At 41.1% G+C, this 26,642-nt stretch overlaps 1 protein-coding gene across 2 annotated transcripts in view; it reads left to right on the forward strand.

Moving 5' to 3' along the window:
- LOC139570882 (protocadherin-15-like) overlaps positions 1-26,642 on the forward strand; it is a 276,263-nt gene that overhangs the window by 70,708 nt on the left and 178,913 nt on the right. For both annotated transcript variants that reach the window (XM_071393180.1, XM_071393179.1), the window contains 2 exons: positions 24,933-25,093; positions 25,919-26,074. In XM_071393180.1, the coding sequence (XP_071249281.1) occupies positions 24,933-25,093; positions 25,919-26,074 (317 nt within the window). The remainder of the gene's footprint in view (positions 1-24,932; positions 25,094-25,918; positions 26,075-26,642) is intronic.

Here is a 26,642-nt window from a genome sequence, read left to right on the forward strand (position 1 = left end):
GTTTATTTGTTTTGTAATTATTCAAGTGTTTGTCGTGTTTTTCCGTTTTGTCTATTAAATCAATATGTATTCACAACCCGCTGCATTTTGGTCAAATCCCTGCTACTCCTCTTCTGATGAGGAGAAGGAGGAAGCGCGTTACAGAATCACCCACCAAACCCAGATCAAGCAGCGGGTTAATGGACAGCAACGACAGCGCACGAAGCAGGATTTATGGTCTTGGGAGCAAGTATTCAACGGAGAAGGACCCTGGGCTAAGGTGGGAGAGAATCGCCGCTCTCGGGAGGAGAAGGAGGCAGCCACAGCCCAGGAGCGCTGGTATGAGGAGGCAGCGCGGCGACGCGGTTGGGAGCCCGAGAGTCAGACCCAAAAATTTCTTGGGGGGGGGCACACGAGGAGTGTGGCAAAGCCGGGTAGGATACCTGAGCCAACTCCCCGTGCTTACCGTGGAGTGAGAGAGCATCGTACTGGTCAGACACCGTGTTATGCGGTAAAGCGCACGGTGTCCCCAGTACGCATGCTTAGCCCAGTGCGGGCTATTCCACCTTGCCGCACTGGGAGGGCTAGGTTGGGCATCGAGCCAGATGTCATGAAGCCGGCCCAACGTATCTGGTCTCCAGTACGTCTCCTCGGGCCGGCATACATGGCACCAGCCTTACGAATGGTGTCCCCGGTTCGCCAGCATAGCCCAGTGCGGGCTATTCCACCTCGCCGCACTGGCAGGGCTACGGGCACCATTCAACCTGGTAAGGTTGGGCAGGCTCGGTGCTCAAGAGCACGTGTCCTCCTTCACGGTCCGGTATACCCGGTGCCACCTCCAAGTACCAGTCCACCGGTGGCAGCCCCCCGCACCAGGCTGTCTCTCCGGGTTCTCTCTCCAGCTGCTCCCACCTGTCCAGCGCTGTCAGAGCTTTCCTCCTCTCCAGCGCAGCCAGTGCCTATACCACGCACCAGGCCTACTGTGCGCCTCAGCAGGGCAGAGTCGGCCGTCTGCCCAACGCCTTCTGCACTGCCTGTCTGCCCAGCGCCGTCTGAGCCATCTGTCTGCCCAGCGCCGTCTGAGCCATCTGTCTGCCCAGCGCCGTCGGAGCCATCTGTCTGCCCAGCGCCGTCTGAGCCCGTCTGCCCAGCGGCGCCTGAACTGCCCGTCTGCCCAGCGGCGCCTGAACTGCCCGTCTGCCCAGCGGCGCCTGAACTGCCCGTCTGCCCAGCGGCGCCTGAACTGCCCGTCTGCCCAACGGCGCCTGAACTGCCCGTCTGCCATGAGCCTGCAAAGCTGCCCGTCTGCCATGAGCCTGCAAAGCCGCCCGTCTGCCAAGAGCCTACAGAGCCTTCCGCCAGACCGGATCAGCCAGAGCCTTCCGCCAGACCGGATCAGCCAGAGCCTTCCGCCAGACCGGATCAGCCAGAGCCTTCCGCCAGACCGGATCAGCCAGAGCCTTCCGCCAGACCGGATCAGCCAGAGCCTTCCGCCAGACCGGATCAGCCAGAGCCTTCCGCCAGACCGGATCAGCCAGAGCCGTCCAGCCAGGACCTGCCAGAGCCGTCCAGCCAGGACCTGCCAGAGCCGTCCAGCCAGGACCTGCCAGAGCCGTCCAGCCAGGACCTGCCAGAGTCCCTCAGCCAGGACCTGCCAGAGTCCCTCAGCCAGGACCTGCCAGAGTCCCTCAGCCAGGACCTGCCAGAGTACCTCAGCCAGGACCTGCCAGAGTCCCTCAGCCAGGACCTGCCAGAGTCCCTCAGCCAGGACCTGCCAGAGTCCCTCAGCCAGGACCTGCCAGAGTCCCTCAGCCAGGACCTGCCAGAATTCCTCAGCCAGGACCTGCCAGAGTCCCTCAGCCAGGACCTGCCAGAGTCCCTCAGCCAGGACCTGCCAGAGTCCCTCAGCCAGGACCTGCCAGAGTTCCTCAGCCAGGACCTGCCAGAGTCCCTCAGCCAGGACCTGCCAGAGTCCCTCAGCCCGGTGCTGCCCCTTATCCCGGTGCTGGTGCTGCCCCTTATCCCGGTGCTGCCCCTTACCCGGTGCTGGCCCTTATCCCGGTGCTGCCCCTTCATTTAGGTGGTTTTAGTTGGAGGGTGGTCATTGGGAGGGGGATACAGAAGCTGGGAGTGACTATGGTGGTGTGGGGACAGCGTCCGGAGCCTGAGCCACCACCGTGGTCAGATGCCCACCCAGACCCTCCCCTGGACTTTGTGCTGGTGCGCCCGGCGTTCGCACCTTGAGGGGGGGGTTCTGTCACGTTCCTGACCTGTTTTGTATGTGTGTGATGGTCAGGGCGTGAGTTTTGGGTGGGCAGTCTATGTTTGCTGTTTCTATGTTGGTTTTGGGTTGCCTGGTATGGCTCTTAATTAGAGGCAGGTGTTTTGCGTTTTCCTCTAATTGAGAGTCATATTAACCTTTCACGAGCCTCTACCCCGGGTCCGGGATCACCCCCCACCCCCCCCACACACTGATTAGCATAGCTAGCATAGCTTCACAAGTAGATAGTAGCATCTAAATATCATTAAATCACAAGTCCAAGACACCAGATGAAAGATACAGATCTTGTGAATAAAGCCACCATTTCAGATTTTTAAAATGTTTTACAGGGAAGACAAAATATGTAAATCTATTAGCTAAACACGTTAGCAAAATACACCACTATTCTAACTCCATCAGTTTCTTACTCCTTCAGGTGCTATCACCAATTCGGCTCAACTAAGATATTGATAGCCAATAACCTATAAAAAAAACCATCAGATGACAGTCTGATAACATATTCATGGTATAGGATAGTTTTTGTTAGAAAAAAGTGCATATTTCAGGTAGAAATCACAGTTTACAATTGCACCGACCATCACAAATCGACTAGAATTACTAGATAGAGCAACGTGTATGACCAATTTACTCATCATAAAACATTTCATAAAAATAGACAAAGCATAGCAATGGAAAGACCCAGTTCTTGTGATTTCAGACCATATTTCAGATTTTCTAAGCGTTTTTCAGCGAAAACACAATAAATCGATAAGTTAGCATACCACATGTGCAAACGTTACCAGAGCATCGATTCCAGCCAAAGAGCGCTATAACGTAATCACCGCCAAAATATATTAATTTTTTTCACTAACCTTCTCAGAATTCTTCCGATGACACTCCTATAACATCATTTTACAACATACATATACAGTTTGTTCGAAAAGGTGCATATTTAGCCATACAAAACCGTGGTTATACAATGGAAATAGTCACAACTCAAGCCTCAAAATGAGGAACGTCAGCTTTCAGAGTGATCTAGTTTAATCGAAAGCTAATCATATACTTGACTAAAAAATACAGGGTTGACAGGAATCGAAAGACAAATTAGTTCTTAATGCAACCGCTGATTTACATTTTTAAAATTATCCTTACTTTTCAATACAGGGTTCGCCAAGTGAAGCTATACCAAACAAAATGGCGAAATATGCGTTTAAAATATTTCGACAGAACAACAATTTATCATATTAAATATTGCTTACTTTGAGCTGTTCTTCCATCATATTCTTGGGCAATGTATCCTTTCTATGTTATAAACGTCTTTTGGTCGATAGATGTCCTCTGTCCTTCGAAATATCCACTAACGATCGAACGGGACCCCAAAACGTGTCCAAAGTTTCAGAGTGCACAACAAAGAAATTCCTCAAAATCGCACTAAACGGATATAAATTGCTATAAAACGGTTCAAATTAACTACATTATGATGTTTTTAACAACTATAACGACTGAAAACATGACCGGAGAAATATTGCTGGTTAGACAAGGATTTGGAATGAGGCAAGTCCGATGTCCTTCACGCTTCAGGCGCGCGACGAGAAAGGGCGGTCCCTATACATTTTGTGGTTTTATAATGGCTGGGATTGTGCAATAGACTCCATTCAAAACGTGATGACGTACAGACACCCAGAGGAAGACGTAGGCAGTGTCGGTTTCTTCATAGCATTCACTGTCGCCTTAAAAACAGACTCCAGATCAGGGGTAAAAATTTCTGAACTCTGACCCCTGTCATGAAAAGTGCTGTAGATATTGTTCTGTACCACTCAGAGACAAAATTCCAACTTCTATAGAAACTAGAAGGTGTTTTCTATCCAATAATAACAATAATATGCATATTGTACGATCAAGAATTTAGCACGAGGCAGTTTAATTTGGAGACCCAAATATGCTAATGCGGAACAGCACCCCCTATAGTTGCAAGAAGTTTTAAGGTAGGTTGTTCTCACTGTTTGTTTGTGGGTGATTGTCTCCTGTGTCAGTGTCTGTATGTTACGCCACACGGGACTGTTCCGGTTTTTGTTAGTTCGTTCGTTTTATGTAGTCTGTTTTCCTGGTTCATGCGTTCTTCACGTTGTATGTAAGTTCGTGTCCAGGTCTGTCTACATTCGTTTATTTGTTTTGTAATTATTCAAGTGTTTGTCGTGTTTTTCCGTTTTGTCTATTAAATCAATATGTATTCACAACCCGCTGCATTTTGGTCAAATCCCTGCTACTCCTCTTCGGATGAGGAGAAGGAGGAAGCCCGTTACAGTAACATAGAAGCTGAATATTGACTATAAATGTGATTTCTGTGGAATGGAGAATGAGACCATTTTTATTTTTTTGGTATTTATAGTAGAATTTTTTGGATTGACATACAGATTTTTGTAACAAAAGAAATAGGACCGGTTGTACTATTTTATGGTTTTGTTATAATGATTTATTTCAGAAATTCTGACATAGATAAATATGTAGTATATTTTAATTCAACTGCTAATATTACTAGGTACATTTCATATTCACAAATGCAAATGGTCTAATTCAAAATCGAACTCTTTTTACATAAATGAAACTTTTTTTATAAATGAATTTAAACAATATGGCACTAAAATGAAAAACAAAAAGGCAATTAAAACTTGTGTTATTAATGTATATGATTTGTTTGTTTAGGATTCCTGGCAATGTAAATAGGTTGTATATATGCTTGTTTGCATGTGACTATTCCTTTTTTGTTTGTTGATATTTGTTAATAAAAACGATATATTAAAAAGATATATTTATTCTATTCAAGTGAGAGAGACTTTGTCACTTCTTCATCTTTATTCAATATTTATTAAATTATTCAATATCGATTACAATTTGGCAATGGATATAAATCAAATAGATTAGGCTCCGTTTCGCTCTCAGGACCAGAGTTCACCCCTCCATTCACCAAGGCATGCTGAGAATAGTCATTGGTCAACATTTTCAGTACACAACAACTTCTTTACCCATGTCACAATCTGCCTAACAACAAGCAAAACAATCAATCCATAATACATTAATTGCTCCGATTAACATACTAACATTTACTCAAATCAATCAGGCAGTTTTTTAAAAAATTTATTCAACTTCCAAATCATAATTAAAACTAAATTAATTATCCTACCAAAATGTAGAATGACATTGCTCAGTGATTCACATTGGTTATATCACCCAAAATTAAAACCCTCAACTTAACACACATCAATACCGGCAGAATGTACATTTATATTACCATACAATATATTAATCTCATAATTCTAGTATTAAGTAACTCATCAGGGTTATAATTACAGATCAGTAGCTCAATGCATTCTTAACCTTAATCACTATAAATTTAGCAGTGAGTAAACCTCCTTAATCAACCTGATTCACCAAAATAAAAATGTCTAAGTCTAAATCAATTACGGGCACAGTTGACCAACCCCCTCCCTTTCCCGGCACTCAATCTTCTGGCATTTCTTCATTTATCTTCTTCAGATAGCTTCACAGTTCAAAGTGGATGGCCCATGACGATGTCCCAATTTCAATGTCTCACCTGAACCCCATCACAACTCCTACTATGTCTTGTCCATTTGCCAACCAGTTTACCAGCAATATGAGAAAAGTTTTGGAACTGATCTCTCTCCATGCTCACTCCAAGTGGGCTTCTGTTGCACTCCTGAGGGAAAAGCATGAGAGAAAAGGCAGTTGATATCTTTAACTGGATGCTGTACACCGGTTGCTGGCTCGGACTCAGGTCTCTCGATAGAGGTGGTGCAGGACAGGGCTGTAGTGAACGTCATTTCTTCAGTCGGTTAGAGGATTTTTGAGGTCCACACCATTTGGTAAAATTATCCCAAGGATAATTTGAAAGGACAGATCAGAACAACAATTGTGTTCAGTGTATCTCTGATTCAGGAAAACCAGACAAGCGTTCACTATATGACGAATTTTTACTTTTTACTTCAGACCAATATTCTTAATACAAATTTCTAAAACAAATGTCAAAAAGAATAACATCACATTCTGTTGAAACAATTCTTCCAATTAGCTTATATTCCCCTTATCACACTGTCAACCTCATCGCAGAATCATAGCATAGAAATGATCCTGATCATCCAGCAGACCCAATCTCGTGAGATTTATCAAAACAAAACCGAGCAAACAACGCAACAATACACTCCTTCATATATCACTCAATACATCTCTACATATCACTCAAGGTGTGTAAACTCCAAAGACTGGTAATTCCCCACTTTTGACCCATGACTCACCGTAGCGACTAATGTGTAAAAAAACAACAACACTACTCGTTAAGAAATAAAACAAAACAATTTTAAATAACAAAATCGAATTAAAATTACGACCCATAATAACTCCATAAGGATTTTCTTTTTACCCATAACTTGATTCAAGAAATAGACAAATAGACTAGAGACAGGACTATCCTTCTCGTGGTCCGAATCACACACATAACTATTAATTATAATCTTCTTCGTAATTATCATCATTACAAATTACCTTAAATTGATCATCCAATGTCTCTTGGCTTTCCAGTGAGGGCGATCAAACCACACTAGAAAGTCAGGACAGAGGTCAGAGGTCATTCACACCCTTTAAAAAGTGTTTCTTACTATAGTAGACTAACTAATGAAAAACAGTCAAATATTTCATACATTTCGTATCCCAGGTTTACAGTAAGTTTTTAGTACATTTCTTATCAAAATAATTCACTTGGTCAATTAAAACTCAGAAAATTCCATGTGTGTGCCCTTTTAAGGTACCTTGGCACAAACCCATATTCATAACCAGTAAGTTGTGTGTGCGTGCTGGTGTGTGTGTGGTAAATCATATTGAAAAAACAAACAAAAATGGCCAGTACTTATTTAATTTGGTAACTCCTCTGCCCAATTTCATTAACGCCTCTCCCAAGACCATAGCCTCAGGAAACTTTTCAAAGAGAGAGAAAATGACTACCCCCATTCTCCTGGAAGAGAAAGTGTCATTTTCTTTAGCATGAGGAATCAGTGATATTTGACCCCAGGCATCTATTAAAAAGTTGTTAGAGATGTCATCTACTACCTCTCCCTTAACATAAAGACCGTAATCTCTATGAACTACTATTGATCTAACCGAGGCCATACACCGCTATGTACCATTTTCCTGTCCCGCTGATTTCAAGAGGATTTGTTGCTGCTCTTGAAAAAATGCTAAGGCTTGCATCGCAGCATCTCCCCCAAATGCAGCGGGCGCAGTAGTACACATTACCACTCTACTCATTATTTAACCTTGTACCTTGTATTACTAAAATGTTGCATCATTCGAGTGCTATCAAAAACCTCACTAATAGCATTTTACAATTCACATACTGTAAACATCCTCCTTATCAATGTCTTCTTCACTGTCACCCATCGTGAGATTTATAAAATAAACCAAACCGTGATTATTCTCTCCTTAGTAGAAGACAATGCGCCAATTGTATAAAATACATCAGCCAATAGGCACAATACTACAGCCTCCTACCACCCAAAACTTTAGAATTCATTAGATTTAGAAAACTGTCTCTCCTGAGTAGGGTACAAGTAAGAAAACAAACACTTGCAATTGTTTACAAGTATACATTCAGTTCATGATTCAGTGATTCAAATATGACTCCATTTTCACTAGGTTATTCCAGCAGACCATTTAGGCCGCACAACGTATTACATCAAAATTGCCTCGCTATTTACGTTCAATAAATTTGCTTTACAATTTGAACTAAGCAAGCTGTTAAAATGTTCAGTTTGCATCTTAAAACAAAGACTGGCTGCTATATCTAAGAACAAACATGGCAATAGTTTTAATTATAGTCAAAACAAACATAAGTTCTGTTCACAGGGAGGCCACTTTAGTATGTTATCTCTTGTTTCGCCGGTTGTGACCCTGCTCTACCACATAGTTTACTAATGTGGTGATGTTTGGCATATGAGTTTCTTCATCTTTTTATGCCAATATCAAATTCACTACGTATTGTATCAAGACAAAACCCTCAATTCTACACTCTTTAGTGATTGTTTAAATGCGGTGTGATACAAAGATTGACTATTTGTAACATAATTCGTGCTCTCGCCCATGTATACTGCCAATTTTAATGTTACCTAATATCCACTGTCCTTGACTCTTCCAAGGCTTATTCAACCCCAAAATCTGCTAAGTAACAGGGTTGATCCAAGCTCTCTGACCTCACAAAATATAACACTTTTCTTGCCTCACACCCAAGCTAACTGGCTAAAGTTGGCTAGCTTGCAAGCTAACGCTACTTCCAGACACGAACAAGAGAATACAACTTCACTCTCCATTCTACTCACCTAGCAGAGCTGGTTTGGCTTTTTACATGTTTTTTCAAAACGTTGATAACTAACTGTGCAGCTGGCATTAATTTCAATTACGTTATTTCCCTAACGTTTACTGACACCGGCCATATTCAACCGGTGTTGAGCGTTCGTAAATTCATCAGTTATTCTGCGCTCTGGTACATTCAAACCAGTGCTCTGAAATCTGAACAAAATAACTGAGCGAATTTACTAAGTATCCCATTTAACAATGTCCATACTCAAATTACTTCACAAATAGTACGGTTAGTGCGATTACGCTGACAGAACGCTAACATCAATACACTGGTGTATTGAGCTAATGATTCTTCTTTTATGTCATTGTGCCAAGTCACAATTGTATCCATGAATTCTCTATTAGATTGGAATTTCCTGTCAGCAGGGAAATGCTGCCGAATTTTATCCATGATTAGATTTTTCCCCCCATATTCGAGACAAATTGGTAGAATGCTTGTGCGCTTCTATTAGTTTCTTTATGCCTTTGCTATAGTATACCTCTTCTATGAATTTATTTCCGCTCCTCTCTCCTCGCAGTTTTAATATGTGCCAATCTTTTTTCTGAGACTATCTCCCAGATCCTGTAGACAGCCATATAATGCTTTAACCTTATCTCTAACAAATGAGCCATAAAGAGACCACTCTGAACCTATGTCTATGTATGGGTTGTTTAAGTTGCATCTCAATATATTTCCAATGTTTCTTTATCAATTCTCTAGTAATCGATTATATACACATGGTTATTTCTCATTCATGTTTTTTTTTCAAATCTTCACAGAATCAATAAATAACGTAGGAAATCTTAGGTACTCACATTAATTAACCACTCCATGTGCTTTTTCCAACAACTCTTGATGCATACACTCCCAGCGGAACCCAAAAACGTTATTTTCCCGGACGCTGCCCTACGGGAATAATGTTCCACACGTATCCTCAACAATTCCTTAGACTTCCAGAAATTATAGACTTGCCGCTATTGTTCTAAAATAACATTGCACTTTCAATACCACCTCTGATATTCTATAATGGGCAGTGATGGACGGAACCCAAAGATAACGCTACATATCGAAACTTATACTGATTTAAATCAGCTTATTATTCACATTTCTATATCTTATTATCCAAACTTCAGATAACCCTTATTTCCAAACTCACAAAACTCTCATTCACATTTACACAGTACTGTTCCCAAAACATACCAAATCAATTAGTTGTTTTCTACAATATTTTTTATAACCTGAAGGAATATTTTCTAATTTCTATCTAGTTAGGTCGTGAGATTTACAATACTAACCCATGGTACAGGTTCTCATAACCTTAAAACGGCAGAAAATTCACAGGTGCACCTTCATATCTTACTATCTTATACTATTCATTAAAATGCATTCTCTAAAATTTCTATAGCGCTTTTGAGTCCACACAGATATCTAAACGACACAGGGTTTTTAACCCACACAGGGTTTTTTCTTTAAAGTCTTAACTAATTCACACAGTTCCCATCTGGGTCACCAAATATTGTGGTGGAATATTCTATTAAAATGAAAGAGACTTTGTAATTTCTTCAAACAATCATCTTTATTCAATGTCAATTAATTATTGCAATAATGAAACCGTCGACCCAACAGTTGACTGTTGGGCCGAGAGCCTACCCTTTACAGACCATGCTGTTCCTTATATACCTAATACCAAGATTGCTCAGTCATAGTTGGTTCAACCCCCCCATATAGATTGGGGGCACCATAAGCCACTTTGGGTTTATCCTGTGGTCATCTGCCTCTGGTATTGTTTCCAAGATGCCAGGATAATTAGGAGTACTGAGACCTTTGTTCTGTTCCTCCAGGCTCTCTATCTCGGTGACACCCACCACATCTGATCTATGAAATGCCAGCCGTAGGTTTTTTATCACCAAGCCCTCACTTAATCAGTTGCCACCCCAAGCTCCATAAAGACTCCTCTCAGTTAACTCAGAGAAGAGAGAGAGATTCCTAAGAATCATACTCTATTAAATAAAACAACCATTTGGTGCATAAATATAGCATAATCTTGTAATCTTGCTACCACAGTAGACTATAGCCTATGCATGGGCTGAGAAGCATGGGGCAGTTATCTTTCCAAGGAAATGTATTTTTTAAATAGGCCTATGATTAGGCTATAGTTTACTACATTGCCTACAAATAGGACTAAATATTGATCACTCATATATCTCCGTCTGAAAATATTCCCACTCCTAAAAGGTAGGCTATAAAAAAGAGAAAGTGCAAGTCTCTCCGCCTCTGCTCTCTTCAAACTACATCTAGCATATTGGCTGATATAGCCCAGTAATGCCATGTGAGAATCTCTGGTAACTTAACCTATTTCATAAGTTATTTTTGCGCATTTTATTTTGCCTATAGGGCGTAAAATTGCTGGGACCATGGCTGGCAAGTGAGAGGCGTCACATACGCCTAATATAACATTTTGGGTTTGGGTAGCGGGTGGGAGTCTGACAGATAGCCAGCTGGTGCGGGCGGGAGCGGGATGAAGAAATTGGTCCCGCGCAGACCTCTACTGTGCACCATGACAGTGACGCCTGTAACATTAGAGCTGTTTATTACTGTGTCAGTGTGAACAGTAGGAAATCAGCTAGGGAAACTGACAGATCAATAGGATTACATTGCCATACTGACTAATAAAACTCACATTGCACCGAAAAAAACAATATTAAATTGTTTAGCCGATGGTTTCATCGTTTGATTCAGGTCTAGTGTGATTGAGGCAAACGGAATAGCCAACTTCTGACCTGCTCTCTCTCTAACGGTACATCAATTGGCGAAAGCCAGCCAAGTTCATTTACTTCTGAAACAGGACAAAACAAAGGCTACACAACATTTCCATAGAAACAACAGCTGTTAGATAGTAATAATAGCTATTGCTATATGACAGAGAACGATAGGCTAGAGCTGACAAGGCTGTGGTAGCTACTAGCTAGCTTAGTTTATTCATTAATCTCAGTCGAGAGGGGATGAAACATTAGCTAACGTTACATGTAAGTTACAATACTAGCTCAGCCCTACGAATAAACACAAATGTAGTTTTTTTCTGTTATGCTAAACAGCAGTTACCTTGCAAGCTACATCAGTCAACTAAATAACAGTTTCTGCTCTGCTTATTTTAACAACTTGGTGAAAGAGTGCAACACATACACACTGAACTATGCTCAACTCTCCCGTGCTGGTCCAGCCAGCGTTCCAGAAGCTTTGCCTTCTCGCAGCCTGTCTGCCCGCTCGCTGTGGTATTCACGTGGTCCTATATCCAGCCAGCTGAAAACTCCAAGCAGCCGACCCAACCGCTCGAAGGTATCCGCATTGTCCTAAAGCACACATAAACTGGGGGGACAAAAATACAATTTCAGAATGTGGGGGGGACATGACCCCTCTGTCCCCAGTGAAAGTAGCGCCCCTGCTAACAAGTATTTACTCAGGGGTTGAATACTTATTTAATCAAAATGTACTAGTGTTTCATTTCCATTCATATTTTAAAAAAGTACCCATATTTGTGAATATCATTGACAAAAAAGTACATTGTTTTACAAAAAAATATCATTAACAAAACATTAATAAACCCACTATATAACACAACAAAATGTGGAACAAGTCAAGGGGGGTTTGAATACTTTCTGAAGGCACTGTACATTGTGTAATTTACTGATGGTCCATAACTAGCCCCGTAGGGATATCCAAAGTCAAACCCACTGTACCAATTACCATGGTCAGTTTGCTGGGCATTACCATCGAGTTGCATGCAGCTGCGCTCTGAATTGATGATTATTTGGGTGCTGCCAGCTGTGGCATGTGGCCAGGATTGAAATAAACCCAACCCACGGAAGACTGTTACGAACCCTCCTTTCCATGACATTTTCCTAATAATGTTGCAGACGGACTTTATGAAAAAATTATCTTATTTACACTTTGTGGTCAATTTTGACAGTCTAATAATTGTTTCTGACTCATATCGATACAACAGGCCATTTTCAACCAGAAAAGTAAAAAAGAAATCGCAGCGTTTGTTTACTAAAAGCACCAACAGTTCAAATCCTCAAAGCACCAACAGGGGTAAATGTTTACCCCAAATTGGAAATAACTTTTTTCTGTCAAACAGTAATGCTTTTGCTTTTATTAACCTTTTGTAACAATATGTTTATTTGGGGAATCAAAACCATTTACTTTTCTATATTTATAGTGAAATTTTATGTTTTCTGTTATTCATTCAAAATGTTGTATTTCTGTGATACTCAGAGGCTGAGAAATTAGTGATTGAGCTAATATGATGTACTGGTAGGACCTAAGATAGCCAGCGATATGGGCGTTATTGTCACGTCCTGACCTTAGTTCCGTCCGTTTTTGTGTCTCTATTTTAGTTTGGTCAGGGCGTGAGTTAGGGTGAGCAGTCTATGTTCTTTTTTCTAGGTTGTTGTTTTTCTATGTGTTTGGCCTGGTGTGGTTCACAATCAGAGGCAGCTGTTTATCGTTGTCTCTGATTGGGAGCCATATTTATTTAGGTAGCCTGTTTTCCATTGTGTGTTGTGGGTGATTGTTTCCTGTTTTAGTGTTTGTTTCACATTTCAGGACTGTTTCGGTTTTATCATTCACTTTGTTATTTTTGTATTTTGTCGTGTTCATACTTCATACTCCTCGTCTGAAGAGGAGGAAAATCGTTACAGTTATAGGCTACCGATATGGCCTATCGGTGCCATCGGATTTTTAGCTCTATCTTTGGAGCACTATGGGCTATCAACTCAGTTCCAATTGCATCTGAAGGTGAGACTCTCAACGTGGTATGGAGAAAAATCACTGGAATCTAAATATGTATTCACAGTTTGTTATTTTTGAGTTATATTGGCTGCAAAGCCCTCCAGGGGCCAAACACGTGGTGGCTCCATATCTATAACTTTTCAGGGTACGTACATCTACTGTACCTCTGTACCAAATTTGATGCTTTTCCACTTATTTTTATTTTCAGCACCACTAGAATACAAAAGAGAGAATATTTTTCATTCCTCCATATTAACACAGAAATCAACTTCAATTGTGTTTGTATGTCTGTATCTTGTTGCTTGACAAAGTCCTAACATTTCTATAGGATCAAAATAATTGTCCCCTGTTCGTGTTTTTAGGGTTAAGATAGAGGAGCAGTTGAGACGGAATCAGAGGTTCAGTATTTATTTTACAGTGCAGGTGATAAGAAAAATGGATCCAGATAGCAGGGTTGTCAAAACCTGATCTGTTTCACCTGTCCTTGTGATTGTCTCCACCCCCCTCCAGGTGTCACCCATCTTCCCCCTTATCCCCTGTGTATTTATACCTGTTTTCTCTGTTTATCCGTTGCCAGTTCGTCTTGTTTGTCAAGTCAACCAGCGTTTTTGTTATCAGCTCCTGCTTTTCCCAGTCTCTCTTCTCACCCTCCTGGTTTTTGACTCTTGCCTGTCCTGACTCTGAACCCGCCTGCCTGACCACTCTGCCTGCCCCTGGCCCTGAGCCTGTCGTCCGGTACCGTTGCCCCACCTCTGGTTTCCTGACCTCTGCCTACCCTGACCCTGAGCCTGCCTGTCGTCCGGTACCATTGCCCCACCTCTGGTTTCCTGACCCCTGCCTGCCTTGACCTGTCTATTGTCTGCCCCTGTTGGAATATTAAACCATTGTCAATTCGACGTGTCTGCATCTGGGTCTGACCTTGATTCCTGATCAAGATCAACAAAAACAAAATGGTGACAAATGTATAACTTAAACAGGCAACTTACTTGTCCAAAATTGCAATATATAACCCTGACTTCGTGGACAAAGGCAAAGTGCCTTGTACACAGGGAAAAACGCTGATTAACTCATGCATCTGAGTATATGCCAGAGGAATAGCAAGACAACCTACCTAGACAAGCAGCTCTTTATGAAATCCACCTTATTCAGAACAAGAAGCCTAAAAAGTACTTTCCCCAACTGGCATGAACCATTAGCACCTCTTTAGACAGTAAATGGCACTGCATTGGATAGCAGATGTTTTACGGGCTCCTGACCAATTCTGCTATTTTGTGTTTTCATTTTTTTTTGCTGACCTTTTTTCCACCATTATTTTCTATGACCGAAAATAACTTCTGGACATCAATACAGTGACCTCGATTTGGATGAACTCACCCTGGACCAGGACCTAGTCCCTGAGACAGGGAAAATAAAAATGTGGCATATGAAAGTCCGACGTGAGGGCACTCTGACAAAAATACACTGGCGAGTACGCAAACAACCTCTGTCCTTCCATTCTATTAGCGAACGTACAATTACTGGAGAACAAACTGGACAAGCGGCGTTCAAGACTACGCTATTTTTATTTTAACCTTCATTTAACTAGGCAAGTCAGTTAAAAACAAATTCTTATTTATAATGATGGCTTACCAAATGGCAAAAGGCCTCCTGCGGGGACGGGGGCTGGGATAAAAAAATATATATATAGGACATAACACACATCACAACACAACACTACATAAAGAGAGACCTAAGACAACATACCATGGCAGCAACACAACATGACAACAACATGGTAGCAACACAACATGGCAGCAGCACAACATGGTAGCAGCACAAAACAGGGTACAAACATTGTTGGGCACAGACAACAGCACAAAGGGCAAAAGGGTAGAGACAACAACAAATCACACAAAGCAGCCACAACTGTCAGTAAGAGTGTCCATGATTGAGTCTTTGAATGAAGAGATGGAGATAAAACTGTCCAATTTGAGTCTTTGTTGCAGCTCGTTCCAGTCGCTAGCTTCAGCGAACTGAAAAGAGGAGCGACCCAGGGATGTGTGTGGATTGGGGACCTTAAATAGAATGTGACTGGCAGAACGGGTTTTGAATGTCGAGGATGAGGGCTGCAGTAGATATCTCAGATAGGGGGGAGTGAGGCCTAAGAGGGTTTTATGAATAAGCAACAACCAGTGGGTCTTGCGATGGGTATACAAAGATTACCAGTTTACTGATGAGTATTGAGTGCAGTGATGTGTCCTTTAAGGAGCATTTGTGGCAAATACGATGGCTGAATGGTAAAGAAAATCTTGCCGCTCGAGAGCACCCTTACCTGCCGATCTATAAATTACGTCTCCATAATCTAGCATGGGTAGGATGGTCATCTGAATCAGGGTTAGTTTGGCAGCTGAGGTGAAAGAGGTTTGATTACGATAGAGGAAACCAAGTCTGGATTTAACTTTAGCCTGCAGCTTTGATATGTGCTGAGAGAAGGACAGTGTACTGTCTAGCCATACTCCCAAGTACTTGTATGAGGTGACTACCTCAAGCTCTAGACCCTCAGAGGTAGTAATCACACATGGGGAGAGGGGCATTCTTCTTACCAAACCACATGACCTTTGTTTTGGAGGTGTTCAGAGGTTAACGGCAGAGAAAGCTTGTTGGATACTAAGAAAGCTTTGTTGTAGAGCATTTAACACAAAATCCAGGGAGGGGTCAGTTGAGTATAAGACTGTATCATCTGCATATAAATGGATGAGAGAGCTTCCTACTGCCTGAGCTATGTTGTTGATGTAAATTGAAAAGAGTGTGAGGCCTAGGATCGAGCCGTGGGGCACTCCCTTGATGACAGGCAGTGGCTGAGACAGCAGATGTTCTGACTTTATACAATGCACTCAATGGGACCTGCTATCAATTGGACCTGAAGGGATCTGAAGAACTGTAACATCCTATGTTTCACAGAGTTGTGGCTGAACAAGGACATGGATAATATACATCTAGCTGTTTTTTCTGTGCATCGGCAGGACAGAACATTGGGTGATCTTAAGGAAGGAAGTGTGAGTCTATTTGTCAACAACAGCTGGTGCGCAATCTCTAATATTAAGAATTCTCAAAGTTCTGCTCGCCTGAGTTAGAATACCTCATGATAAGCTGTAGATCATACGATTTAGCGAGAGAGTTTTCATCTATATTTTTGTAGCCGTCTATTTACCACCACAAACCGATGCTGGCATAAAAACTGCACTGAATGAGCTGTATAGGGCCAGAAGCAAACAAGAAAATACTCATCCATTGAAAAAGTTTGTTTACTAGTTAGCTACCTTTTGAGTTCTGGTCCCGCGATGCAGTTGGCGTCAGTTGCTGGGACCGCTACTATCTGTCCAGCGATCCTGCCGACCAAGGCTATTAGCTAGTTGCCTATCAAGCTAGTGCAGTTTTCTTGAGGGCTTGAACACAGCCTGAGACACAGTTAGCAATTGTGGCTGGGACCACGGATTGCCACGGGCTTGTGGCTGTCAAGATCCCTGCTGTTTGGAAACAACAATCTTCCCTACGACCTGCCCTGTCTGGAACTGTGAGGAGTAACAGCGTGACCTACGTTGCTATCATGACAAAGACCAAAGTCGGCTGGAGTACCATTGAGGAAAGTGGTGTCTCTCTATTACAGGTGAGTATCTTTTAAACAAACAAAAAGTTATACAAGCAGTTGTTAGGAACAACAAGAAAATAGCTTTGTGTCCAAATACTGCTGGAGTCAACTAATAAAAGAATGGGCGACCTGACCATAGAGGTCCAGGACCTGAAGAATAGTTTGCAATTCTCCCAGGGTCAGCTCCATGAGTTTAAACAGTAGATTGGCAAGATGACAGCAATCTATAAGTCATTGACAGAGGACATATGTGACTCACCACCTGGATTCGTTCTTATGTAGCAAAATTTGGAATTGTGTTTTTTACATTGGATAAAAGTGTTTGAGGAACAATGGGAAAGTAATTCTGCTTTTAAAGTTGATCAACTTGTAAACTCACTTTTGAGAAAATGTTTGGCAGCTGTGGTGAAAAATGTTTTGGTATCTAGTGAAGAGCTCTTCTTTGTTTACACCCATTCAGCATCGTTCACACCCTCTTAAACTTTAGCCCCACCCATCTTGTTTCGCTCTCGGAGCGTACACTTGACGCTCTGGCCGATGATTGGATAACATGAAAACAGCCTATCAGCTCTGCTGGCAACTATTTCATAATGCTTTTTTGCAGACATTTACTGACACCGGCCATATTCAACGGGTGTTGTACACCCGTCACGTAACATTAGCTAGCGAGCCAACCAGCGAACTCTAGCTAGTTAAACAACAATGAACAGTAATAACAATGCCACAGTGCTGGGAGCTAACCAACCAGGTTCAATGTCATCTAGCTAACATCTATAGAAGAGACAGGAATGCTTATGGGGGAGGCGTTGCTGTATCTACTCAGATCCATATTCCTGCAATGCTTAGAGAAGATCTTATATCAAGTGTTATTTAAGTGTTGTGGTTGCAGGTCCACCTGGCACATCTAAATACTTTTCTTTTGGGGTGTTTCTATAGGCCACCAAGTGCTAACAGTCAGTGTCTAAATAATATGAATGAAATACTATAGAGAAGAGAGAAGTCTACTTACTTGGTGACCTGAGAATTTCCTGTTTTTCATCAAGCTGTCCGCTCAAGAGGAAGCTTTTCTCTGTAACCAGTGCCTTTAATCTGGTCCAGGTTATTAACCTCTCTGGGATATTCGGGACGCTAGCGTCCCACCTCAACAACAGCCAGTGAAATTGCAGGGCGCCAAATAAAAAAACAACAGAAATCCCATAATTAAAATTCCTCAAACATACAAGTATTTTACACCATTTTAAAGATAAACTTGTTGTAAATCCAGCCACAGTGTCAGATTTCAAAAATACTTTACGAAAGCACACCAAACGATTATGTTAGGTCAGCACCTAGTCACAATAGTGGCTAATAGTGAAGCATAACAGTGTGGATTTATAAAAACAATATTGGTCTGTCAATATGCACTTTAATTGATGCTGTTTTATGGTGACGTGATCATATCTCTTGAGCAATGGGATCCAATGGCACTTCCGGTCTCTTGCTACAACTTTTTAAACTAAAACAAATTGCATCATCATGTGAAGGAAGCAAGGAAGGAAGGAAGAGTTTGTGCAGATGAAAATAATATAGTGGAGATGAGAAGTATAACTTCTATGTCATGGGTTCAGATAGTGGTAATAAGCCCAAATAGAAGTGACAAGGTATGTTGCAGAGGAATTGTTAAGAAGCTCATTGCCATCCATGGAGCAGCTGTAGCAAGGCAGAAACAAGTCCAGCAGCCTTGAGCTCTCCAGGCAAAGCTGAGAGAGAGAGAGAGAGAGAGAGAGAGAGAGAGAGAGAGAGAGAGAGAGAGAGAGAGAGAGAGAAAGAGAAAGAGAGAGAGAGAGAGAGAGAGAGAGAGAGAGAGAGAGAGAGAGAGAGAGAGAGAGAGAGAGAGAGAGAGAGAGAGAGAGAGAGAGAGAGAGAGAGAGAGAGAGAGAGAGAGAGAGAGAGAGAGAGAGAGAGAGAGAGAGAGAGAGAGAGAGAGAGAGAGAGAGAGATTTTTTTTTAAATCTGCATTCTCTTTGACATTGTATTTGTCTGCAGCAACATTTAACAGGCTTGCAATGTTGAGAGCACGTCTTAAGTGTGAGTGAGCTTTACATACAACACAAAGCTAATCAGAAGGCTTTCACTCTCCATGCAGAATTAGCTTGCGGGATGCTCACAAGTTCCTTGCATATAGACCTTGTAATGCTCATAAATTACCACTTTTAGGGATGTGAACATGTTTCGTGGAACAATGAAAGTCAGTAAACCAAAGTCGCTAATTAGAAGCTAGGGGTGAAAGGGGATGTGGTGCAGAGGGAGATGCAGCTAATCTGGACACTATAGAATAGTCTCATTCAGAAAATGTACGTAACAAGGGGATTATGCTGTCTACGAGAAATATAGCTGGTCTTTGAATTAATAATTTTATGCAATGAAGTTGTTTGGTTTTTGAACTCAACCTTTCATCTTGGAACTCACCCTTTCATCTTTCATCTTGTGCTTACTGAAAGTTTGCCAAAACAATAGAAATGTCTGGTTCTGGTATGGTCTGATGCTCAATTCACCTGCTTTGCATTGATCCATTTAATTTGGAGGATTTTCACTTGTTTCATGCTCTATACACAGTAGGCTACTAAACAGCAGTTCCCTCATCTTTTCTTCTCATTTGGCTCTGTAGTTATAGTTTACTTTTGGCGTTAATGTATAAACAGACAGATGTTTTCTATGGATCAAATGACTTCAACTGTAATAATTGTTAACCATTTTGAAATGCTGACATCCCATTCTCAGTTGGAGGCAGTGGCTTAGCACTCATGTAGAGTGCAGTGGGCATTGCAAGGCGGGTCACTTAGCAGCTGGTGTGTGCTTGGGTGGGTGTGTGCATGCATTTGTTTGTGTGTGAGGCTGAGGGTCAGTGAACCAGGGTCAAACTGAGAGAACTCACACTCAATTACAGAGCCTTCAGAAAGTTTTCCTACTTTTTGAGTTATTCCACATTTTGTAAAAATTGAATAAATATAATTATTTTCTCACCCATCTACACACAATATCCTATAATGAAAAAGTGAAAACATGTTTTTATAGATGTAAATAAATTAAATACAGAAATGTTTTATTTACATAAGTATTCACACCTCAATACTTTGTAGAAGCATCTTTGGCAGCGATTAAAGCTGTGAGTCTTTCTGGGTATGTCTCTAAGAGCATTTCAAAATTCTTCAAGCTCTGTCAAATTGGTTGTTGATCATTGCTAGACAACCATTTTCAGGTTTTGCAATTCATTTTAAAGTAGATTTAAGTCAAAACTGTAACTCGGGCCCTCACTGTCTTCTTAGTAAACAAAGCCAATGTTCAGTTGGCCTTGTGTTTTAGGTATCCTGTTGAAAGTTGAGTTAATTTCCCAGTGTCTGGTGGAAAGCATACTGAACCAGATTTTCCTCTAGAATTTTGCCTATGCTTAGCTCTATTCTTTTTCTTTTTTATCCTGAAAAACTCCCCAGTCCTTAGTGCTTACCAGTATACCCATAAGACGATGCAGCCACCACTATGCTTGAAAATATGGAGAATGGAACTCAGTAATGTGTTATTGGATTTGCCCCAAACATAACACTTTGTATTCTACCAAATTTTTACAGTATTACTTTAGTGCCTTTATGCAAACAGGATGCATGTTTTGTAATATTTGTATTATGTACAGGCTTCCTTCTTTTAACTCTGTCAATTAGGTTAGTATTGTGGATTAACTACAATGTCGTTGATGCATCCTCAGTTTTCTCCTATCACAGCCATTAAACTATGTAACTGTTTTAAAGCCACCATTGGCCTCATGGTGAAATCCCTAAGCGGTTTCCTTCCTCTCCGGCAACTGAGCTAGGAAGGACTCATGTATCTTTGTAGTGACTGGGTGGATTGATACACCATCCAAAGTGTAATTAATAACTTGACCAAGAGATATTCAATGTCTGCATTTTTTTTTTCTACCCATCAACCGATAGGTGCCCTTCTTTGCGGGGCAATGGAAAACCTCCCTTTGTGGTTTGTGGTTGAATCTGTGTTTGAAATTCACTGCTCAACTGAGGGACCTTACAGATAATTGTATGTGTGGGGTACAGCGATGAGATATCATGTTAAAAAAAGAATGTTAAACACTATTATTACACACAGATTGAGTCCATGCAACTTGTAATGTGACTTGTTAAGCAAATTTTTCTCCTGAATTTATTTTGGCTCACCATAACAAAGGGGTTGAATACTTATTGACAAGACATTTCAGCTTTTAATTTACATTTTTTTTGTATAAATTTCAAAAACATAATTCCACTTTGACATTACCGTGTATTGTGTGTGGGCCAGTGACAAAAAAAATCCATATTTAATTCATTTTAAATTCAGGCTCTAACACAACAAAATGTGGAAAAAGTCAAGTGGTGTGAATACTTTCTGAATGTACTGTATATGTGAATTTAAATGGGAATCTGTGATTAATACTTCAATTTTTGGACTTTTAATTAGATTATATATGCCCATTTATTCTTGAAGATTATAACTATGCCTGATGAGCTATCCCACTGGTAAAAAAAATAAGAAAATCAACTTTATTGTTGTCATGGATGGTCAGATCTTGCCCCATCTCTCAGCTCTTTACCAAAACATTGACAGGGTAGGGCTTTGTTTTTGTTTGAACAGCAGATTGCCCCTTTAACTTACACAAGGTAATATTGGTGTCAGATACACCAAGGACAGCCTGTGCACTTTAGCATGCCACTATGTTATCTTAAAAGGGTTTTGACACGTGTCACGAGTGGCATATGTAACAAATGCTTGAGGTCACACATGTTTTTGATGTAACTTTTGAACGGCTTAATACCAACCTCTGCTATGTGTGAACTGTATGAGGGTTTTTGTGTTTGCGTGTATAAATGTGCCTTTGTCTACAATACGTAGCCTATGCTATTTGTATATCGGTGCAGCTTTGCTCACTCTCCCCATTCACACCTGGTTGATGGGTGCTAAAGGGAATTCACCAGACAGACAGAGGAGCCAAACCCAAGCCACTGACACATCTTATCGGACACAGAGTTTGATCCACCGTGTCTGTGATAGAGTAAAATCTTACTTCACACACAACCTCTTATACAAGACGACTGGTCTTGAAAAGTCAAAGTATTGGATTGTTTCTTACAGCATGGTGTTTTTTAGTGGATTGAGGACACGCATTACTTTTCTATTCAGGTTATTGCTGCTTATTGCGTGGAACATATCATGTTTATTGGATTATTTTAAAGATCAAACAAAATTAAACCTGGTCTCGGTTGGACTTCAGTACAGAACAAGTTAAGTGCTTATTGATTAGCTAATCTTTAGATTTTTTCCCCCACTAACTTCAAAGCCTTTGGTAAACCTCAGCGCCTGTACTGTAATTATCCAGGGATTGATTATATTGGTCCAAAGTCTAAGATATCGTGAGTCCAGACAGTCAGTTATGAGTCATCAAGGCTTACACCTAATGAAAGGTATTATCTTTAATATATCTTCAATATCTACCAAACTCACGCAAAGGCACTGACTGTCCTTGGCGGCTGGCCTATCGGTTACAGAAAATGGTCTATATTAACTTTGAATTGCATACCTATTGTTTGAAACATAACCATACAATCTCTAGTGAAGTACAATTCCACCTATATACCTTCCTATAGCTTCTGAAATATACATCTATCTGATTTTCAGTGTCAGCCCTGTCTGGCAGCGTGATTCTGGCATGCTGTAAAGTGTCTTTTGATATTTGGAATAAAAGTGGGCTGCTCACACAAGTCTGGAATAGATGACATGCTCAGGAGGTGGTCAGTGGAGAATGACCCTGTCTTTAAGTGAGTACAACCATACAGGGTTCTTCGGTTTGTCCCCAAAGGGGAACCCTTTTTGGTGCTGGGTAGAACCATTTGCAAATGGTTCTATCTACAATCCTCTATGTAGGGTTCTTCAATGAACCCCCTGTATATGGTTCTACCTAGAACCCTTTGTGAAGGGTGGAACCATGACGCAATGTGGAGTGCCTTTATACAGCACATAGCCGTGATATATTGGCCATATACCACAAACTCCAAAGGTGCCTTACTGCTATTATAAACTGGTTACCAACGTAATTGGAGCAGTAAAAATAATTGTTTTGTCATACCCGTATTATACGGTCTGATATTACATGGCTGTCAGCCAATCAGCATTCAGGGCTAAAACCACCCAGTTTATAATAAGATTTTGTATACTCTGTGTATATCATAAGGCCTTTCTTTGGGGGCCTAGATCTCCTGGTTTACTGGCCACACCAGGCCTGCAAATCACAAAATGTTGGCTTGCAAGGTGATGTGTAATTCCTATTGGAATCCAGCCAAAGTTAGGATATCCAACAATTGGATTTGTTAATCACCCACAACCTGCATTCAGAATGAGTGCCAGGGTAGGGAAGAATGATTACTGAGACTACCTCAATCATCTTACCTGGAACAACCATCTCAGTAACGGCTACAATAAATCAAATTACTAACAGATTGGATTAGTATAGAAAACTGTATGTTATTTATCTTTGTGTGGCATAACTTTAATCAACCAAAATACATTCAAAAACACAGATATTACAGTAAAACAAACAATTCTGAAAATCTCCCTGCAATAGAGCTTGCTGAGAAATATTATATATGGTTCTATGTAGAACCCTTCTTGCCTTCCAAATAATCCTTATTGCCTTCCAAAGAATCATCAAAGAACCCTTTCTTCCAAAAATGGTTCTTAGGATGTTGAAGGTTCTAGGTAGAACCCTTTGCTTTATAACGAACCATTGTCTTCCAAAAAGGGTTCTTCTGGTCAAAACGGTTCTTGGTATAACCCATCCTTCCTCAAATAACCCTTTTGGAACCCTTTTAACCAAGAGTGTGGAGAGAAACCAATAGGTGGAAAGTTTCTGTGGAATTTGTTTTATCAAGGCCTCCCCCTCCCCAGTAATATTATTTGTAATATTATCAGCATTGTATTTTATGACCTAAATATTCCAAAAAGATTTCCCTCTGAAGTTACTGAAGTTGAAATATGTATGAAAATACCTTGTTTTGAGATTAAAGCACAAAATTATAGCGTGCTACACTGTAATTAAAACATCCATAAAGATACACACCATCCTATTTAGTTTTATAGCTAAATGATCTGCTTGCGTCTATGTGCTAGTGTAGTGAGGCATGTGTTAAACTCATTACAAATGTAGTTTGCCAGCATATGGCTTGGTTCAGGGTTCTGTAACTACGTTCATTTTAACCTCATGTGGATACTGCACATGCCTTGCTACAGACGGGGAGCAGAATTACTTCTGATCATATGTATTTTGTCTTGCAAAAATTGTAGAAAAGGTGACTGCACATCAACAAGGACAGAATGTGTTGTGGTGTAGTACTGGTACCCTAACAAGCATTCCAATCAACCAAGGCACAATTGGTTGGATTCCTCTAGCCAATGCCAAGGCCAAAATTCCAATGCTGTGTTTCTGTCTAGTCCTCGAGTGCTGCAGTGTCAGATTCTAATCATTCTAATCATGATTAAAAGGCAAGGATGCAATTCATCCGATACTTAATAAGAGTGGCTCTTGAGGAAAATAATTTGGTAATGCCTGGTGCTAGCCCAAATGAGCCTTTCTCTGCAAAGGGATTTCAAAGTTTTAGAGAGTAAACCCTGATCATTATGCTGCTGTGTAACATGACTGTTGTTTGAGGTGTGGTGCTTGTAACACCACGGTTGAAGGTTTGATTTTTGCATGGGCTACAGACTGAGCATAAATGTGTTAAATAAATGTAAGTTGCAAAGTATAAAACAAATTTGTGCAAAATTACAATATAACATAATATGTTACTTCTGTGCAGGCACAGTTATAGTGAAAAATATGCAGATCAACGGGAGAGCAGAGGACCCAGGCAGGACCATCTCTCTGACCCTGCTGGACAATTACGCCCACTGGGTCATCCTGGACCCCCTCAGACAGAGACTGTTGCTCAACAGCACCGGACGCGTCCTGGACAGAGATGTGAGTATGGACCCGGCCCCAGGTTGGGTTGGGCTAATGTCGTTTGTAGAGGCAAAGGGTCTTGCTAAGAAATGTTGGCAAACACAAGCGCACTAGACATACAGTGCTATGAAAAGCATTTTCCCCCTTTATAATTTTCTCTACTTTTGCATGTTTTTAATACTGAATATTATCAGATATTCAACCAAAACCTAATATTACATACATTTACATTTAAGTCATTTAGCAGACGCTCTTATCCAGAGCGACTTACAAATTGGTGCATTCACCTTATGATATCCAGTGGAACAACCACTTTATGGTTACCACTTTCACTTTTCTAATATTAGATAAAGGGAACCTGTGTGAATAAATAACACAACAATTACATACTTATTTAATTTATTTCATAAACAAAGTTATGCTACATCCAATGTCCCTGTGTAAAAAAGTAATTGCCCCCTCTCAAAACTGGTTGTGCCACCTTTAGCTGTAATGACTCCAACCAAAGTCTCTCACATCACTGTGGGGGATTTTTGGTCCACTCTTCCATGCAGAACTGCTTTAACTCAGTGACATTTATTTTCAAGCATCAACTGCTCATTTGAAGTCCTGCCACAACATCTCAATTGGGATTAGGTCTGGACTTGACTAGGCCATTCCAAAACTTGTAGACTTGTTTATGGAGTTTGGATCTACTGAGGTAAAGGGCTTTGGAGCAGTGTGACAATGTATTTTTCTACAATGATTGCATAATCCAGAGTTTATTGATCGGTTTATTGATTGATGAATTGGTTGATTTACAGTTTCTCTTTTTCTCCCTTTCTCTTTCTTTCTTGCATTTAGCCCCCCTCGTATATCTCTACCGTCGTGGTGAAGGTCCAGTGCACCAATGAGCTGGTTGGGACAGTGATTCTCCACGAGGTCCGCATTGTAATCAGGGACAAAAACGACAACACGCCTCGCTTTCAACAGCAGCGCTACTATGTAGCCGTCAACGAGGTGAGAGAGAGAGAGAGAGTTACTACAACAATTATTGCTTTTTTCTTTAGTGAGCATTTCTTTGTCCCCAGGGTAAGTAGTAGATTCACACTTCATTCTTTGAAATCCAAAGAATGGTCAAGGTTTGGTGATCATTTAAATGAAGGACCTACCTGATTAAAGTGTCAAAGCATTTTTGATGTTGGCACAGTGAAATAGAGTGTAGACTACTCTGTAGCAACAGGGGGATTCTGCACTGGGTTCCCCCATGTTATTTTTATTTGTTGATACGCCTTCGGCACGGAGACAGAGTAATACATGACAACAGCTATTATCTGCATGTTAAGCAGAAGGTTCCCAGGATAATAAAACAATAGCTGATCCTCAGATCTTCAGAATATCTGTTCATGCTCTAGTGCATGAAATTGCTTAGTGGCACGCTAGTTTGCATGTTCCCAGTGAATTATGGGGATCCTGTCTGTGTGCTCTGCGTGATATAGATGTCATAGATGTCACCATATTCCCCGTGTGCACCCGAAAGCTCAACAATGATGCTTTTGACTAACAGCATCAGCTCAGTATGTGTGTG

This window comes from Salvelinus alpinus, chromosome 3 (genome assembly GCF_045679555.1).
Source record: "Salvelinus alpinus chromosome 3, SLU_Salpinus.1, whole genome shotgun sequence".
Taxonomy (NCBI): Eukaryota; Metazoa; Chordata; class Actinopteri; order Salmoniformes; family Salmonidae; genus Salvelinus; species Salvelinus alpinus.